Genomic DNA, 19,163 nt, shown 5'->3' with positions numbered 1-19,163 from the left:
AGGGATGTCCCCAAAATTAATAAGGTCTCGATGAAACTGGTAAAACAAGTTCACGTGCACACACATTCTTGAAGCACCAGACACCACCAACCACGGGGTAGGACTAGATATGTTTTTTTTTACTTCTTCCTACTCCCTTGAACATAATAATTGTGTTGAATGATGACTGATTTCTTTTTCCTTTTTACTTACCTTACTTTCTGTCAAATTATTACTGTATTTGTTTTATGTTCAATAAACAAAACGAAACAAATGGAAACTAATTCAGTTGGTCTTCACATTAAAAACCATCATCCCCCCCCCCCCCCCAAAAAGAATCGGTCCACATTGTGCACCAAATTGGTTGAATACATTCCTTTATTTACATTCGGCCATCTTGTTTGTCCACCGACACGCTGTGTCAAAAAGACCCCAATCATGCACAGAGAATATCACACTTGACGTGCTTCAGAATTTTTCACACTGACCTCCACTTGTTATGACATTGTTGAATTGTCCCTTCTATAGATTGGCACTTACGACTGAAAAAAAACACATTTTAACCAGAGATGGCTTTATTTGTCCCTAATTGTATTTTTGACGCAGATTTCAAAAAGGTGCTTTTTTTCCCCTTGCACATGAGGTTTTTGAGATATTTTCAAATTTGACCTATGCATTGTAATTTATAGCAATGACCTTTCAGAAAAAACAAAAAACTTGCTGAACCTAACTCTTAATTGATAACTATTGGAATGCAAACTTGATGTGCTCGAGGGAAAAAAAACCCCACAAATAAACAAGGGCAGATTCAGAATCTGCACAACCCACAAATGATTGTATCTAAAAAAGTTTGCATGCATCTCTGGTTAAAATATTTAGCACACAGCTGTTGAACAATGCGTTAACTTGATTTTTCGACAAAATGATCACTTCTAGTTGTTAATTCCGACATCCACAAACATCAAAAAGATATTTGGCCATGAACCGACTTCGAGGACGGGGTTTCCTTAACTGGAGTAAATACTGTTTCATATACTCAAATTCTTCAAAGCATTTTCCTCTTTTTTTTGTGTGTGTGTGTTTTTTTTTTGTTTTGTTTTCAACTCTCAATATGGCCAAAAGAAATACAGTACAAGGTGGGCATATAATTGATATGTGCATAGTATATACAGTTGAACCTCCAATTATTCATACCGTGGACACATTTGAACTGAAAATGAAACCAGAATGTGATAGTCCATGTTTCCATCGTTTTTTGTCTTCCCCCCAACAGCTTGTTTTACCCTTAGCGCACCATATGAACTATTTTGACTTCTCGCAAATTTGGAATAATTTCCATTTATTTATTTATTTGCCAAAATGTATTAAAAAGTGAGAGAGAATAGCATTTTTTTTAATTACCTTTTACAGTTGGTTGTCTTTATTGTATAATTTTCAGCTAAAAAGATTCATCCTAACAGTAAGTATGACCAATGTAGGAATCATTTTTGGGCTGAAAAGCATATTTAGTATATCTAATGTGTATGGCAAAGTATATACAGTTATCTTTTTTTTTTATCTTAAATGCATAGTAACCTTGAAACGTGGTAAGGCTTAAATAAATACACAATAGCTGAAATAAATAGACTTTGATCCACTATGAGAAAGAAAATAGGAAACATTCCGATGTTGCGCACTCTTGTGTATAAACACATCACAAGGCCAGTTTATCAAACATGCTTCAGCGTTTCGGCCGTTCCCAGGAGATTACCTCCTGTCTGCCTCCGCATGTGTAGATAAATGAGTAGATAAATGACTTTCACTTAGTCAGCCAGCCATGGAAAGGTCCATAACCTCACACAGTTTATTTCCTGCTACCCGATGTTACCTTCTCTCCTCTCATTTGGCATCCATTGAACACTGAGAAATAAATCGCTCAGGAGAAGGACAAGGGTAGTGAAGTATCCAAGCTGCTATAGTGACGTAAAAGATTTTTTTAAAAGGTTATTTTTGACACAAATCACTCTTCCATAGATTTATATTTGTACAAACATTTAGAGCATAAACATCTCAAGCACCATCGAGAAGGATATCAAATCATGTAGAAGACACAGAAACCAGCAGAGATCACTGCCTCTGAATTTCGCCTTTTTCCCCCTCCCTTTAGATCGCATTCATTTCATTATATATTAATACGTGTCAATATTTTTGTTTGTGGTGACAGGCAGAACTACACTGCCGCAACCTATCACCTTTTTGGCCATAATTCCTTCCTAGACGAAAACCATGCCACTTTCTACCATTGATAATGGCACCGTAGGAATGCAGTACTTATCTAATGGCGTTATTCAATTAAACGTAAGCTCTATTTTCCATGGCTAATAGCTCTTTCATGGCTTACCCCAATTTACTGCCTCTGAGGCTTTCACTAATTGCGAACATGACGTCTGTGCGAACGCTTCATTAGCTGAAGTGTTGCAGATCCATGACATAATGTCGAGAAAACTTCGCCGACGTGAGCGGTACCCGCGAAGACGCATCATATCCCCCTAAAGACATACTGAATGCGGCTAGAATCTCTACATGGTCCCATTGCCTTTGGTTATTAGAAAACACACATACACATACATTGACAAGTCATTGAGTGTCTTTACAAATAGAGCAGAACAACACGGATACAAATAACAGACACGTGTCGATCGATGGATGCGCCGAGGGGAAAGAAACATTCCTGCGCTGCTTTGCGGACACGGAAAAGCCTTCACATCCTTACATCAGTTAGCAGCGTAGGAACGTTTGTGTAAAAAGTCAAGCTTAAACCAACACCAAAGTGAACAAGATTTTTTTTTTTTTAAAAGATTGTGTGCTGACTTAAGTTCCATCACATATTTGGTCCCTTTTAAATGTATTTATAGTATAAATAACCTGATTCCGTTTAATTTGTTTACTTTTTTTTAAGGTTATTTAATTGAGGTCTCTTGGCCAATGTAAACGTCCTGTATAAGCAGGGTTCGAGTTAAGCGTTAGCTTGACAGGGTGGCACACAACAAACAAAATCACTCTGTTAGGTTTGTAGAGCCCAGTCATTTTTAATATACATAGTACAGTGTTGCCTCGGATCAGGGTTACCCGACTTCTGAATTTTTCGAGATACGAATTGTTTTTTTGCATTAGCTTGCTGTCAAAAGCTTTTGAGAAGTGAGTACTGTATAGTGGGAGTGGCTCAGTTCACAACATGCAATAGCCTGGCAAAGTGAATAAATCCTCAGAAAAAGAGGCTTCACACTGTTTAATGAACTCCCGGTGAGTTTACTGTCAAATTAATCATAAACCACCACATGACTTTACCTCTAAGTCCACTAGCTTAATGCTAACACATAAAGGGCAATGTCATAATTATTATAATGCTTTAAAGAACGGGTATTTGAACACAAATGATACAGCAACACATGTGGACAGATAGTAATACCCACAAAGCATATATTCTTTAATCTCTGCTAAAAATGATTATTTTCACTGCAGATAAGTGAGTCACTTACAGCAGCTGAGTGAAACTCTTTGTCGCACACACCAGAAGGATCCGCAATGTATTCATCGTAATTCTTCACATCCCATTTCTGGTTTAATTATATGTTTTTACAAAGTAAAGGCATGATATTTTCTTCATTCAGAAACGTTTTTCTCATGGCATTTCCATTCACGACAATAAGGAAAGATAATTTGAGATAGCAGTGTTTTGAGTTGCAAACATACTCATGAATGAGGTCAATTCATATCTCAAGGCAACACTGTTCTACTTTTGGAGTTTGGAGTTAGCTGGGTTAGGCTCCAGCTTACCCGTGACCATAATGAAGACGAGTGCCATAAAAAATAGATGGCTCGATCATAATAGACCCCCACAGATGGATGAATTTACTTTCTGGGCCTCGGCTCCCGCATAACTTGAACCCTGCCCAATAGGATTTTGACCATATATGGAAATAGTGACACACTTTTGTGTCATATTTCCAGACTGCAATGAATCCATCAAAGATACTCATCTTTTTGTATGTTTTACTATGTTAGCACCAAACTGTATGTACTGTTGTTATTATTGAAATGTTATCAAGGCACTTTTTCTCATCAAGGTGATTTGTCCTTTTTACTCTGACCTGCTCTTGGTCTTTTTTAATGACTGCACAACAGGGCATGCCGTGGGCACCGGATTCCTGTTTCGTACTTGTTTCAGCTCCGGATATAAGATGCTATAAAATCAACAAAAAAAGACACATGGCAGTATGGGTCCTTTGCCACCAGTTGGTTGTTTGAAAGCTTCCTCGTAAACTGCTTGTTCAGCTCTTCTGTCCTTCCAGATGAACAGACAGGCTCACTCCAATGGCCGTTTAGCTATCTCAGTACATCTCGAATTGATTCATCCATCACCAGTCCTGCTTACCTTCAAGTGGAGACGGAGTGGGGGTTATTGGATCAGTTCATCACAAGATGAACCCCCACCCCCTTTTATTTATTTTTTTATATTCCATACAAGAAGCATTTATTTGGGAGCAGTTTTTATACTGGCTGCGCGGCTACCGATGTCTGGATGACACGTCGAAGCAAGTGATCATCATCAGGTGAGCTTTGCAGAAGTTCACTCTATTCTCCAGTTTGTCCGTCACCGTCTCCAGAGCTTCCAAATACTCCAGTGAGTCCACCTCGTACACCTGCTGGAGCTCGACTGAATGAGAAGAGAAGCGAAAACATCGTCAAGCTTCCGGTTCAAAGGTAATTTGCGAAAAAGTGACTGAGTAAATTACCAAACATTTAGCCCACAGACAAGTCCAGATTTGGTCATTAGTGACTGGAGGTGAAAGATTTTTGACTGGCCTAATTTATCTCCAGATTTGAACCAGATAGAGTCTGCAATTTTCCCGCTAAAGAGTTTTTCGTGTGGTCAGTGAGTCACACGCTTGACATATTGATAAATATCTCATTATTTTATGTTTGAACTTCATTTGAGTTAGCTGCCACAGCTTAGCACCTACATCAAAACTTTTCGCACGCAACTCAAGATTAAAAAAAAAAAAAAATCTCATCTTGAAAAACACACAATTCGGGTCACAAAGCTGGACTATTGATCTCTTGCATCATATTCATTTCCAGATTTCCAACATGTTTTCTCAGACCATATATGCTCGTGGATATACATGGTATCTGGGGATTTCTGCCATGTAATAATAATATTTTTTGTACTGAATTGAAATTCTATGAATGTTCCTGTTGGGATGAATGTCATTCTTCCACTGACTGCTCGGCGAGATGTCGACTGACTCGAACTCCTTCAACAAATAAGTGCAAAATGTTGCTTCGTGGTTAATTAAGTTGACACCAGATGAGTATTTAATCATCTGCAAGATTTTCATTTACATCAAACCAATCAGCGATCCTCACTGAGTGTTTCATCATAGCATTAAGTGCTACTTTGTATTCATTCAGTGACATCATTGGAGGCCACTGCTTGTTTGTTTTTTTTTGCCCCACTTCATCTTTGTAATGAGGCTTTCATGCACTTTAACCCAACTGTAATGTCCCTCTTGATGCGATTGCACTGAGACTCTTCTGGCCGAGTCCGATCACGTTCCTGCATTCCCATCCTCATTCATCCGAGGAAAAGCAGCACATCCAGTTTGTGAGCCCTGACGTTGTAGCCCTAACAATGAACCCTCAAGCAAAGTCACACAGAGTGCCACATTCATCACGTCTCCATGTGTACGATATCGACTCAAGCTTCTCCACCGAGTTGTCACTATGACGTTAGCTATTGAGGATGCTGATGCAAATTCATTATCACAATTTACGGTAGATAACGTCCTTGGAGCCACTGTGCCATTGTGTAAATGAATGGCATAGACTTTACCGGTTTCAGTTTAAAACGATGTCATTTACGTACACTCGGCGGTCCATGTGTGAGGCTCCAGCATCAGGTGCTGCTTGGTCTGTTCCAGCTCTTTCTTCAAGCACTGGTATTTGGCTCGCACCTCGCTGATGCGCTGCTGACGGTACTCCAGCAGGCGAAGCTTGCCATTGACGTACACCGCCCCCTGACACACACATGGCTACAAAGTGAGTGCACAATCTATTGAGGTGACTGGAGCAGCTTCTCCAGTACTGACACGCTTGCATACGATCGCACTTCACAGACTATTCTCTATGAGCTCTGCTGGCTACCGAGGGACACTGAGCTCAAGTTTAAGTGCTTCTCTGAGAAAAGGACTAGAATTTCATGCTTTCATAGTCCGTCAAACATCACTGTGACATCATTTCGCATCAGATTAACGTATGGGAACATAAGTTGCATTTGGCATCCAATGTGTGACATTTGCTTAAAAATGTGAATATTTTCAAACACTGTGCTTTGATTTAATTAATTCCTCATCAATAATGAAAGTCTGTTATACTAAATAAGTATCTGTGTGTTGTATATTCTGGCTATAAATGAGTTTGGTCCAGTGATTCTCAATTATTTTTGTTAACCCCCCAGAAAAAGGAAATATTTTGATCCCCCCACCCCACCCCCACCGCTAATACTCCTTTGCAACTATATATAGTGTCATTTATCGACAAAATTGTTGTAAGCACACCTCTGCAGAGGAGCTAATACTACTTGTGAACTCTGACAATGATAGAGCCAATGCCACCTACGGTAATGGAGGTGCAATTTTATTTCTAATATGGCCAAAAAAAAAAAATGTTCCCTGGTGGAGGTGCGTTGTTTGGAAGGAGCACAATGTGTGGAGGAGAAAAAAATAAATACACAACACACCGCCATTGAAACCCTCATCCCAACTGTCAACTATGGTGCAGGGAGCATCATGGATTGGGAGTGCTTTGTTACTTCAGGGACTGGACCAGGACAGAGTTCCTAAAATGAATGCCGAAGACTTCAAGACTATCTGAAGCTTAACTGAAGAGGTTGAATCACCAGCAGATGGTCGAAGTAAATCTACAGCTGAAGGGCTTCAACAGAAGAACACGTGCTCCCTGGAATGGTCTCGTCACGAGTCCTGACCTCAACCTGACTGAGATGATGTGGCATGACCTTCACATCGTAATGTTGCTGAATAATTTTATTACAATGTGCAGTTAAAACAGCAGTTAACACCCAAAAATATTGACGTCAGCCACTCAGGGTAATACTAAAATATTTGTCTGCATCGAACTTTGGTCCCCACCTTGTCCCTCCTCTTCTGCAGGCGCTCGACGTCATCAATCTCGTACACCTTGATCTCAAAGGCCTCCGCCATGGCTCCCGGACCTCGTGGGTTTGCAGAGGCGGGCGGTCCCAGTGGACCATCCACCCAGTATGCACCTGGGCTGGAGGAGGAGGAAGAAGAGGACGTGGCTGACTGTTTGACGGTGCGGTGAGGAGACGTAGAGGAGTCCAAGGTCAGTGCCGGAATCAGCCGACGACGCTGGAGACCTAAAAATGTTATAATTGAGAAACGGTTTTATATTACAGAATTAGAGGCTATGACGGTTATGTTTCTGTGTATTGGTACACATAAATTAAGTGTGATTTTTAGATTGTATTTGTAATGTAGCAAGTCTGCCTTGCAGTAAGATCAAATCACAAATTACTATTCATAAGGTTATTATAGTTAACGAAAACCAACACAATAACTAAACCCCCCAAAAAAAACATTTTCGCTCTTGATCTTCACACGAATAACTACCTAACTCCCCCCCCCCCCCCCCCAATGTTAGGTTTTCGCTTGAAATAACTCTCCAAAGTCTGATGCAGATGTCGCAAACATGCCTGTCTGAAAGAGGCAATCAGATTCTGATTCAGATTCTGACGATGGCAAAAAAAAGTTAAGACAGTTATTTGCATGATGATATATTAAAAAACTAAAACTAACATAATGAAAGTGAAACTAAAACACATTTTTCAAAATAAAATTGCTTTAAAACAAAGTGAATTAAAAAAATAAAAGTGAAAATGAAATAAAAATGAATTACAATGAAAAATCTTGAACTTTTAACCCTGGCTCGAATTGATCCCATTTTTTTGGTGAGTTGCTACCCTGCACTGCTCACAAGCAAATCACCGAGCACACATACACAAACAACCATTCACGGATTTGGGTTAATTACCAAAACTCCATGACACTTACTGACACTTTTATTATCCAGAAAACATACACAGATAGCCTAGAATTTTCTGGGTCGACGTACCTATTTTAGTATGACTTTTAATATGCATTTTTCTTTTTCTTTTTTAAAGCTGCTGTCTAAGTGTGGCAAAGAAAGGTCAAGAAGAAACACTTGACTTTATTATGTAGTAGGAAGCAACGACATAGGATTAGGCTCTCGCCGGTAAAAAGGTAGGACAGTGGAGGGGACATGGAATAAAAATTGGAATGATAAGTGGATCTAATTTCAGTGCAAGTGAGCTCCTGGCGGGAAAAGTGAATGACATTTTCTGGATCGTGCTCATATTGCATCTCTACTACAGCTCACTTCTGCTACTGGCTTGATGTCGGAGCACGCTTTTTATGACACTGAGAAAGCCTTCAAAAATGCAAGCAAATCCAGACTTGGCACCGCTTGGCAGGAGGCGATTCTGCACCCCACTAGCATGCTGAAAAGGTTATTCCAATTTAAATTAATAATCAGACGCCAGACGCACACTGAGTTCAAAAGTGAGTTGATGCACATATCCATCGTCATGCTCAAGCAATGGTGTGTGATTTGGCAGCCACATTAAGGCTCCTGCGTAATGTACTAGTGAATGTAGATTCATTATAGCCAGCAGCAGCAGTTCCCCTCTATCATTTCACACATGGTTGGTCGAGGTCACCTTTCCTACCTGACTCCTTGTGCAAGCACATTCCTTGCGCACACATACTCACGCACGCACACACACACACCTTTTTATTTCTAGTTTCAGTGTAGCTCTAATACTTTGTGTAACCGTCAACTTTACAATTGGCCCTTTTGTATACAATACAGTAGAATTGAATAGGGAAGTCTTATGGATTGTTTTCAGACCATTCGGTGATTTATGCTCAGTGAGAGAAACTTGCATGTAAGGAAATGGCTTTGACATTGTGACCGAATTTTTCATGATTTTTCTTTTGTTGGCTGTAATTTATGACAGCAAAGCCCTGCATGCAATGGTAAGTCAGTCCCTCCCCAATTGCCCATTCAATTAATCATGAATATCAATGAAAAGGTAATAAGGGGAAGTAACTGGAGGGTTGATGAAAAATGGCCGACCTTCAGAAAGTGCAATTGGTCATAATAACATTATTGCATGTAGGAAAACTAAAACCCAAGGCTGCACATTTGCTCACCGTGAAATTTCATTTCCATTTTATTTATTTTCACAATCCTGAAAAAAACTAGTTAAACACCTCACCTCCTAAGTGTCCAGTGTTGCTCCTGCCCTTCTTGTTGCTCTTGGAGCTGCGTCTGGAGGAGGTGGTGGCGGAGCTGTGCTCACTGAGCGAGTCTTGAGCCGAGGAAGTACTTCCTGTGTTCTCGCTGCTGTCTCTTAGCATGCTCTCGTAGCCGCTGCTGCCTCCGCTGTGGTAGAACAAGGCCGTCTTACCCATGGCCGGAGGCAGTTCACCACTCAGGACACTGCTGGTAGATGCCAAAATAAGGTATTGTTTAGAAAATAGTATTTAGGTAAAGATAAAAAGTTGACCTTACCACCGAGACATCTTGGGTTACAACAAAAACTGAAGTACCGAATGGATCAACGCATTTTACTGAAAAAGCTGGATTAAAGGTTGCCTTCGATGACCATGACCTGGATGACTGACAGTCTACACATACACCTCTCCAAATACCTGTTGTCGCTGGCATGGCCACTGCTGCAGCGATGCGGTTTTCGTGGAGCAGTGATCTTGCTGTAGGGAGACGGAAGGCTTTGGACCGCTGCTGTCCGTTCCTCCCCTGGCCCTCCTCCAGGAACACCTCCTGCTACTAGTGCCCCTCCACTGCGATGTAACAAAACATTGTTAAAGGTCCATCTATTGCTACTCAAGAGAAAATCTTTTGATAGGTTAAAACTGGCCAACCTTGTCCCTCCAACTACTTTCTCCTCCGCTGAATCTGCACCCCCTGCATGGGCATGATTCCTGGAACGTGAACCTCCACTTCCTTGGAGAAGCTCTGAGATACGGCCATTAACAGCCCGCAGGGGCAGCTTGGCAGCCAAACTCCCCCCTCGACTGCGGCTCAGAGACTGCGTAGACCAGGATGCAGGAGAGGGTCCCTGCTGCTGCACAGGGCCCTGAATGGTGCTTTGTGGCTGTGGAAGCAGACACAAAGCAGAGGACAAAAATTGTATTTCATAGGCGACAGGCATCGATCTGAGTTTATAAACTACAGTGCTACCTTGACTTACTTGAATTGAATTCATTTCGTGACCGAGTTTAGAACTCAATTTACTTGCATTTAAAATCATTTGGATAAAATGCGATAATGATTTCATGACCGGCACGAAAAAAGTGATGTCCGGGACCTCCACAGTTAGTCTGCATGCGGGCATTTGGAGATTTTGCCTTCTGTAGTTTCTTGTGAGTGTTTTCAATTTGTCTTAGTATTGTTGACTGTTTGTCCTGTTCAGTAAACGTCTGATGCTGGTGTCCGTTTTCATTTTTATTTTATTTTTTTTCATGTACTGTAACTCAAGCAGCAGCATGTCTGAAGCTCGGTTGTAACGTACATTTTGGCTCGCAACCCAAAGCAGAGCAAGTGACCAACCGATGGTATCAAAACTTGTGAGGTGAGGCAATTGGAAGTCATGGTATCACTGTATTGGTGCAATCTCCATACAAATTAAATCATACTTTTCCATTAGGGGGAAGGCTTGAGCTTCTACTCGAGGCTTGGCTCAGAGACTTCGTAGAAAAGCTGAGAGTCTTGGTGCTGGAGGCAGACAGACTCCTGGATTTGGGACTACTGGTCATCAGCAGCTTACTGACAGCTGAGATCTTTGACTGACCGCTTGATTTGGCAGGCGACTGCGGGGCACTGCTTGGACCAGAACTACCTCCAAAGCTGTTTCCGGCACGAGTCAGACTGCGACCTGTACGGGGTATGGAGCCATCTCCCTTACATCCTCCCCCTCGGAGGCTTTCAGCCCTTTCGAGGGAGAAGCAGTCATAGTGGTGCGATCCACTGTGGGCTCGGCCAAGAGAGTTAGTTCTGCTTGCAAGTTGCTCCAGCTTAGCGCTAAAGAGTCTACCACTGTCGATACTGGAGACATGTTGTCTGATGGCACATGGTTCATCTGTAGAGCTGCCCGGCATAGAGACCTCATGGATTGGCTGGTGTAGTGGACTGGCTGCCCTGTTACGAAGGTCAAGGCTGGATTTGCGTACAGGTGGCAAAGGCGGGATCCCACTCTTCTTGTGGGAGAAAAAGCCTTGTTTTCCAGTTGATCCCCGGCGGTCAAGTGTGGCACGCGGACTGCAGGGTGTTGAAGAGGTGGTACCAAAATTCTTGTACTCAGTTGTGTTATCTAAGCCGTCATGGCGGTTCAGACGATGCCAGGCACGAGGGAGACTGGCGGTTCGGTGGATTTCTGGGTTGTAGGTATCAGCCAGACATTCTCCTTGGGCAACACCAGTGACCATTTCACAACCATCCACCACTCTCTTGAAGGAGTCTGGAGATGAAACCACCTCTCCGCTTGAACTCGACCCACCATGTTCTTCAACTGTAGACAAAAGAATTGAAAGCAATTATGCCAATTGTAATCAACATTTCACAGACAATCTGGAATTGTTAACATGAAGAATCAGAAAAGACCTCGACCAAGGTCGAACTGAAATTTGTATGGTGTTTTTGATTTTTGTTTGAACGTTAACAGGCTATGCTTGAAGGATGGCACAAGACATTGTGACTCAACGCAGAGTACCATTTCTGGGATGGACATGACCAATCACACCTTATTTTGTATAGCCTTGCTAACTAATCAACCTGCTAATAAAGTTTAAACAAAACAAAACCTCTCATTTTGAGTCAAAAGAAATAGCTATTTTCTTACCATCCCTGCAGAAATTTTCAAGGTTCCCATTTCCGGCTGTTTCAGTCCTCTGCCCTGATTGGCTCTTTGAATGCTCCGCATCAGTCTTCACTGGCCTGACTACCTCATTGGGCCTCACATCCTCCAGTACACGCACCAGCCAAGGGTCCTCAAAGTTCATCTCACTGGAAATGGAAGCCAACTGCTGTGTGTTGAATTTTGTTGGTGAGGAGCAGAGAGTAGGTTCCTGCATAGCCATCTGTTTGTTAGCTACACAGGAGTGAGTACTGATTGGGGTCTTGAAGGTAGAGTGGCTCCCAAGTGCTGTCAAAGACTGGATGGTCGTTTTAGCCATAGATGGAGGCATTTTTCTCAAACTGTCCTTGGTTTGCGTTCCCTTCGCCCCTCTGTTCTCTGACATTACTCCATCTAAACTCCCTCTTCTAAAACATCCACTGCTTCCATTATCTCCTGCCCCATCTAGTCCCAAGGAAGTTAGGTTGTGTTCAGCCAAGGCTTCCCCTTGATGACTTTGGGACTGGCTGAAGCTGTGAAGTGAGTGCTCATCCTCACTGCACCCACTCAGATCACTCATCCAGGAGGCAATAGGGGTCATCACCGAGGCTATCGCATCCCCCTCCGTGTGCAGCTTGGCCATTGTCACCTGTGGAACAATTTAATTGACAAGAATAAAGAACCTTACTCCGTGGTCAGAACAGTTTGTGTCCCAGTATAAAAAGCAGACACATGCCCAAAAACGAGAAGTTCTGGCAGCAATGGGGATGACTGCCTCCATATTTATTTGACCAACTTTTCACTTGGTGTCTGTCAAACTAAAATATCAAACATCGTGTATCAAGCACACTAACCTCTGCCATGGCGACAACCTCTGTAACCGCAGAGCTTGTTGCAATCACACGAAAGCTCTCTGCAGCTCCATCCTCAACGGGGCTCGTGAGAACTCCACAAGGCTGGGCGTCCACAGAGTAGCAGTCACTATTGAAGCTGATAATGCTCGGTGGGCGACAGGTCAGACGCTGTGTCATCATGAGAGCTGTGTCATCGAGTGCCTCCTCTTCTCCTGCAGCCCCTGTGTATACTGATAGCTCGTCACACAGAAAGTGATGTCCAGCTAGTCCTGCAGTGGTCAAGTGTGTATCATTTCAGACCTCAAGACCCTTCAGTTGTTGAAGCAGAGAAGTATTTCACTCACCATCCCGATGTGTATCCAAGGGTATCGGAGGGACGTCATCATCACAGAGTGTTTCTGCGGAGCCCAAGCTGGTAGACAGGGATGGAGTTGGATCTTTGACTTGTGGACTCATACCAACAGGAGATGTTCTGGATAGTGGACACTCGGTGGAGGAACGACCGCTGTCTGCAGCCAGGCTGTCTGCAAACATATTGATATCATTTGTTAATATGGCCCATTGATCGGCAAGTATTTTTTTTACTACTTGGGGCGAGAGGCAGTGCTCACCCTGGACTCATCACCAGCCAGGTGATGACTTAAGAAAGACTCTGGACTTTTTATTATGTGAATCTTCTTTCAATCAAGCTAACAGTTTGTAATAAAAATACAATCAGGAGATGTGTAGAAAGACATACTGTCAGAGGTCAAGGCTTCTGTTGCTTGTCCCTCCTGAGCCAAAGTGTGTGAAGCCAGTGGGGATGTTGCTGGTATCACTCCCTTCTGAGTGTACACTTTACACCGCTGAGACGGCGAGGACGGAGGCCTGGTGACACCCAGAAGTTTGACTGCATTTTTATTTGTAAGTACACATGCAAGTACAAGGAGCATCACAGAAAACTGAAGACAAGATTATTACGTGATTAAAACTGTACTTCATTTTATTATTGATATTGAACTTCACCTGTATTCTGAGGTTTTCGTCAGGCTGGCAATTCCAAGGCGTGGGGATCCCAGTGGCCGTGTCTTCCCCTCAGTGTTAACTCCCATGGTCAAATTTTCACGGCTGTCCAGATGAGATATTCTTATTTTTTTAACATCAAAATACCTTCAGAAATTTGATTGTGCACACCTCAAATGAGATCAAGTATATCCTTTTGATCAAGATGATAATGTTCAATTTTGGTTGCAACTGTAACTACATTTTGGTTAATTTTGCTTGACTATTGTGGTTGTAGTTTGAACTGCATTCTGTGAAATGTTTTTCATAATTTTCTTTATGGGAAGTACCAATGTGATAACTCAATCTTGTCTCACTTGTCATGCTGGAGTGAGGCCTTGGACCTGTGAAGGGGGTTTGATGCATTGCTTCCTGTCACATTCCTACTGCCAGACACGAAGGTGGACCCGGAACTCTGAGCCAGACTGTGGATAATGGTCTGAGCCAGCTCCGCCTCCTCCACCACCTCCTTGATATCTTGCAGCTGCTCTTCATTGGTCTTCCTTCTAGAATGTTCTGTCGAGGAGGAAGTGAGCTGGACTGGACCTCCTGGGGGAGTAATGTTTAACTTACTTTGGTAATGAAATTCATATTGTTGGTGACAGATTGTTTACACACAGAGAAAACAAAGAAGCCAATGGCACTCTATATTATTTTAATGTAAAGTAATTCACCTGTTTTGGCCTCTGTGTCCAATGTAGCAACAGAGGAATTCTCAGCGGGAGTGACTGAATCCTCAGAAGGGAAACGTGGATCTTTGGATCCTTGTTTACAGACCAGAACCTCCTCAAAGGGAAACTTTGCCACCTGATCACAATGAATGACAAAGAACATTTCGGGCTCTATTTTCATTCCGGGTGCAAGGCTAGCATAAAGCGCAGTCTGACTGTAGGCATGGGTGGAATTTTCTTTCTTTTGATGGTTTGTTAGACGTTGTGCCTTTAAATAATCAAAAAGGGTTCTGCAAGACACAGTGGAGATGGTGCAGCTTGGATTTGGCATAGTTGACTTCAGTGCTGCCCAGCACAGCTTATGGGAAAACATCATACAGTGGTACCTCTACTTACGAACGTCTCTTCATCTGAAATTTTCAAATTATGAAACACCTCAACAGGAAAATATTGCCTCTTGTTACAAAAGAAAAGGTAAAAATACAGTTTGGGCTGCTACTTGCAGCTCCGAGTGTCCTGAACGCAAAATACTTATAGCTGCTCTGCCATTGGCTATTACCCAGCATCATCCTGGCATCCCATTGGCTAAGACGGACCTCTACTTTACGTGTCTGTGTGTGGATAGATAGATATGTGTCGATGCAGCGTCCTCATCATTCGCCCATGAGGTGTTACGATAGTTTTACGTAAATGTCAATCACCCAGAAAAAGTGTTCACCAGTTGGCCGATCACACACAATGCTGATGTTTGCCTTAGACATTTTCGAAGGATTGTTAAAAGCCGACAAAAGCATGGATTGGTTCTTTACAAAACCCCAGGCAAAAACCACTTCTGAGAGAGGACATGAACTAAAAGGGGGCAAAAAAACCCAGTGAGGACTAAGTTAAAAGTTTTTTACATTATGCACAACTCTCATTTATTGTGCTAAAATCGAATTGTCACATGTATTTGTTACATATTTTGCATTTTTATGCTTTATAAAACATTTATGTCTGAATTTTGGGGGTCTTGGAACGGATTAGGGCATTTACATGGAAAACGCGTCTCTACTTACAAAATTTTCTAGGTAAGAAATTTCTTCTAGAGCCAATTAATTTTGTAAGTAGAGATACCACTGTATTAACCCTCAAAAGACACACAACTCAAAAGGTTTCCTACAATACAGACTCTCCAAATGTTTGTCACTCGATTGTTCATAAGCAGGTTAATGTCTCAGTATTATGATCTTCACCTCCTCGCTGCCATCAATGCAGTCCAGTCTCTCCTGCAGCTCAGCAAAGGTGTTGCATTTTAGGCACTCGGCCCCCTCCTCAGGCACAGGGGCCAAAGGTTGTCCTAGTATCGACTGAGCCTGAGATGGTCCACCTTGCTGGTCTTGGCTCTCAGGCTCGGGCTGCACCTGCTGAAGCAGAACCTGAGGAATCAATCGTCAAATCATTTATGTCGGATTGTGACGTCGTTTACCTTCTGGACCGCCTGACTTTGTAGCGTCTCTGATTTTGCTCGCAGCAGGGCGGGAATTATCGGCACAAACTCCGGCGGACCCTCGTTGTCTGTCAACTCCCGATCTGACACAGCGGCCCCGTTGGGACCCACGTAGATGACGGTGTCGCATGACTGCTCGCTACTTGAATATTGTTCGTCCGGGTCGCTGGACAGGCGCAGCAGTGGGAGGTCTGAGTTGGGGTCACCGCGGTGATGGAAAGACCGCAAATGGGTGGGCCGACGCATGCGACCTTCTTCGCAGGAGCTCTCTCCTCCAGAGGAGCTGGAGGTGTACTGCTGAGGACAGATGATGATGACAGGAAGACAGAGAATTCTATTTTTCGACGAGGTGTTATATTCAATTTGCGCTTCATAGGAGAGTGACAAAGAAAGAATTAACAAATCTATTTTTAACTGTCTTCATCCAAGAAACGGATATAAATATCTCATCTGTGTTGCAGCCTTATAGCTCATTTGATCATGCCTGTTTTGGGAAGAGAGAATATTGTTTATTCTAATGACAGCGATTGGATTTTGTGTTCATTTTTAGACACAAGAATACTTTTACATTGACTTTTTATTGAGTCACTCAAAAGTTTTGGAGGAGATCAGTGTTATTTTATGTTAAGACAAAGTCATTTAAAAATAGACTTTTTTTTTTTCATCTGAGTGCACCGACACTAAAAGTTACATAAACTTCCTATTTCAACATTTTCATGGCCACTTGTTGCTTCGCAGTCTTCATGGGACTTTTGCCTAGCAACACGTCTCTCTCCAAGCCCATTTTAAAATAATCTTTTTCCTTTTTGAATTATGCTGTGTCATCATTCACTTGGAGCAGAGGGCTTCCCTGCCCCGTACAGCAAAGAACGAACACTGTTCTTTTTGCACCACAGGGCCAGCAGCTAGGTGTGCTGGTGCACTGCTCCAGTTCAGTTCCCTTTGAAATGTAATGAATGAGGCAAATATTTTATTTAGACTTACCACGGTGACCTTCGTTTTTTTCTTCTTCATGCGTAGGACGCGGGATGCGATCTGGATGGTGGAGAGGCTTTCCGAAAAATCCGCCGGCGAGGCCGAGATGTGAGCGATCATGGTGGTGCGGCAGTTCATGTTGCCTAGCGACTCCCTCAGCAACATGGTCAGCTTGCTGTCCCTTGTGACCGACACAGACGACAGTATTGTACACGGTATACGTTGATGATGTCATTCGAAGGGTTATTCATAGCATGACTGATAAAACCTGCAAACATTTTGAAATGGTAGATTATGCGAACAGATTAAGAGTTGAGAGGCAGAACAGATTAGAGAGGCAAACTTCATGCTAATCATTCTGTTCTATTTTTGGATTAGTACGAGCAAGCACAAAGGTTTTAAGAGAAGCGTTGCAGATATTAGGCAGACTAATATTGGAAGTTTATCCTTGTCTTTTTTTCAGAGATTAAATTTGCAGACTGGAGACTGAGAGTGTGTTTATCAAAAAAAGTGTGTTACTGAGGCCATACATGCCGTTTTTTTTGTGTATACAATACATGTGCCGTGACCATACTGTAGATCTCCTGCCGCTATCCCCCTTAAAAAAAAAATCAATCAAAACAATCACACATCCTGCAGTCATATCTCTCGAAAACAGGTTTGCATTCAAACACATTAGTCTTGACCTCTTCTCTTTACTCCTTCTTACTGCCTCAGGGTTCAACTAATGCTTCTCTCTCCCTCTCAGCGACAAGAGAGAGCAACAGAGAGTGGCGAAACTAAATTCGCAAGCATTTATTTAAGATTTACAAAACAATTCAGTCTCGTTTTAATACTTGTACTGTAATTTTACCACACGATGCCTTCTTGGAGAGTGATGTGCTGTGAGTGATCATCAGGCTGTGCAGTGAGCGCAATGAGCCACTACTAGCAATGACAAGGTAGATTTGTCATGAACTTGAGAAACAATGGCCATTAACCCTTAAGAGACATTTTTGTGCCATTCTGTGTTGTGTACATATCCATTATAAATCTTGATTTTATTTATGATTTTAAAATATATATTATTATTATAGGGCGGCCCGGTAGTCCAGTGGTTAGCACGTCGGCTTCACAGTGCAGAGGTACCGGGTTCGATTCCAGCTCCGGCCTCCCTGTGTGGAGTTTGCATGTTCTCCCCGGGCCTGCGTGGGTTTTCTCCGGGTGCTCCGGTTTCCCCCCACATTCCAAAAACATGCATGGCAGGCTGATTGGATGCTCTAAATTGTCCCTAGGTGTGAGTGTGGGCGTGGATGGTTGTTCATCTCTGTGTGCCCTGCGATTGGCTGGCAACTGATTCAGGGTGTCCCCCGCCTACTGCCCGGAGATGGCTGGGATAGGCTCCAGCACCCCCCGCGACCCTAGTGAGGATCAAGCGGTTCGGAAAATGGATGGATGGATATTATTATTATAATTTTTTTTTTGTTTGTGGTGGGGGTTTTTTTGTTTGTTTTTTTTACAATTGTCACCTGTATATATACAAACTACATGTGGCTTCCTGTCAAACATGGCCAAAACCTCATCAAACGCATTTAATAATGAATTTGTCATGGTTCTGTTTGTGACCAACAGGTGGCACTGTAGGGCTCCACCTGCAGCTGCACACCTGTTGGTCATTGTGTCATTAGTTTGTTTCAATGGACTCCCGGTACAACCACTCGGTGTCGGGGCATTGTTGCTGTTGCGTGTCATGTTTTGTCTTCTGTCTCAGGTTTTGTTGCTACTTTGTTTCCTGAGATTTCTGGATTTTATTTGAGTGAGTTTTTTTAGTTAGTTTCTCCCGTGTACTACTGTTCGCAATTGTGTTTAATACATCTTGGTCACTCCACCCTGCTCCTCCCTGCCCCCCTGCTTTTTGGAGTCCTCTGCACTACCATCACGCCTAACGTGACAGAATTGCTATCAAGTAATCCGACACTATAGCCTTGAAGTGACATGCTCTCACTTGAGTCTTGCGGTGTCTAAATCCCAATCCCACATTAGCTCCAGCCACCATATTACGACTCCAACTTCAGTGATCTTATTTGACCATGTAAATGTAAGTGCTGGTGATTTAATTATCCCACCACGGCGCACACAGCCACATAGCCTCAAGAAGAAGG

General features: G+C 42.7%; 1 protein-coding gene across 1 annotated transcript in view; it reads right to left on the bottom strand.

Annotated features, from left to right (window-relative positions):
• Positions 1 to 339: 339 nt before the first annotated feature.
• The window catches only part of kif26ba (kinesin family member 26Ba), a 74,073-nt gene continuing 55,249 nt past the window's right edge, over positions 340 to 19,163 (bottom strand). The window contains exons 12-28 of the mRNA XM_086107254.1: positions 17,032 to 17,203; positions 16,027 to 16,344; positions 15,794 to 15,961; positions 14,565 to 14,697; positions 14,208 to 14,439; positions 13,855 to 13,956; positions 13,589 to 13,716; positions 13,194 to 13,373; positions 12,850 to 13,118; positions 12,002 to 12,644; positions 10,800 to 11,671; positions 10,026 to 10,258; positions 9,795 to 9,944; positions 9,359 to 9,585; positions 7,170 to 7,417; positions 5,888 to 6,038; positions 340 to 4,675 (exon numbers count right to left, since the gene is read on the bottom strand). Coding sequence (XP_085963380.1) covers positions 4,527 to 4,675; positions 5,888 to 6,038; positions 7,170 to 7,417; positions 9,359 to 9,585; positions 9,795 to 9,944; positions 10,026 to 10,258; positions 10,800 to 11,671; positions 12,002 to 12,644; positions 12,850 to 13,118; positions 13,194 to 13,373; positions 13,589 to 13,716; positions 13,855 to 13,956; positions 14,208 to 14,439; positions 14,565 to 14,697; positions 15,794 to 15,961; positions 16,027 to 16,344; positions 17,032 to 17,203 — 4,375 coding nt within the window. The 3' untranslated portion in view covers positions 340 to 4,526. The remainder of the gene's footprint in view (positions 4,676 to 5,887; positions 6,039 to 7,169; positions 7,418 to 9,358; positions 9,586 to 9,794; positions 9,945 to 10,025; positions 10,259 to 10,799; positions 11,672 to 12,001; positions 12,645 to 12,849; positions 13,119 to 13,193; positions 13,374 to 13,588; positions 13,717 to 13,854; positions 13,957 to 14,207; positions 14,440 to 14,564; positions 14,698 to 15,793; positions 15,962 to 16,026; positions 16,345 to 17,031; positions 17,204 to 19,163) is intronic.

This window comes from Hippocampus guttulatus, chromosome 3, assembly GCF_054856545.1.
Source record: "Hippocampus guttulatus isolate MCC_2025c chromosome 3, RoL_Hgut_1.0, whole genome shotgun sequence".
NCBI classification, from domain to species: Eukaryota; Metazoa; Chordata; class Actinopteri; order Syngnathiformes; family Syngnathidae; genus Hippocampus; species Hippocampus guttulatus.
The sequence above is the reverse complement of the archived record's forward strand: the minus strand, read 5'-3'. Positions and strand labels throughout refer to the sequence as shown.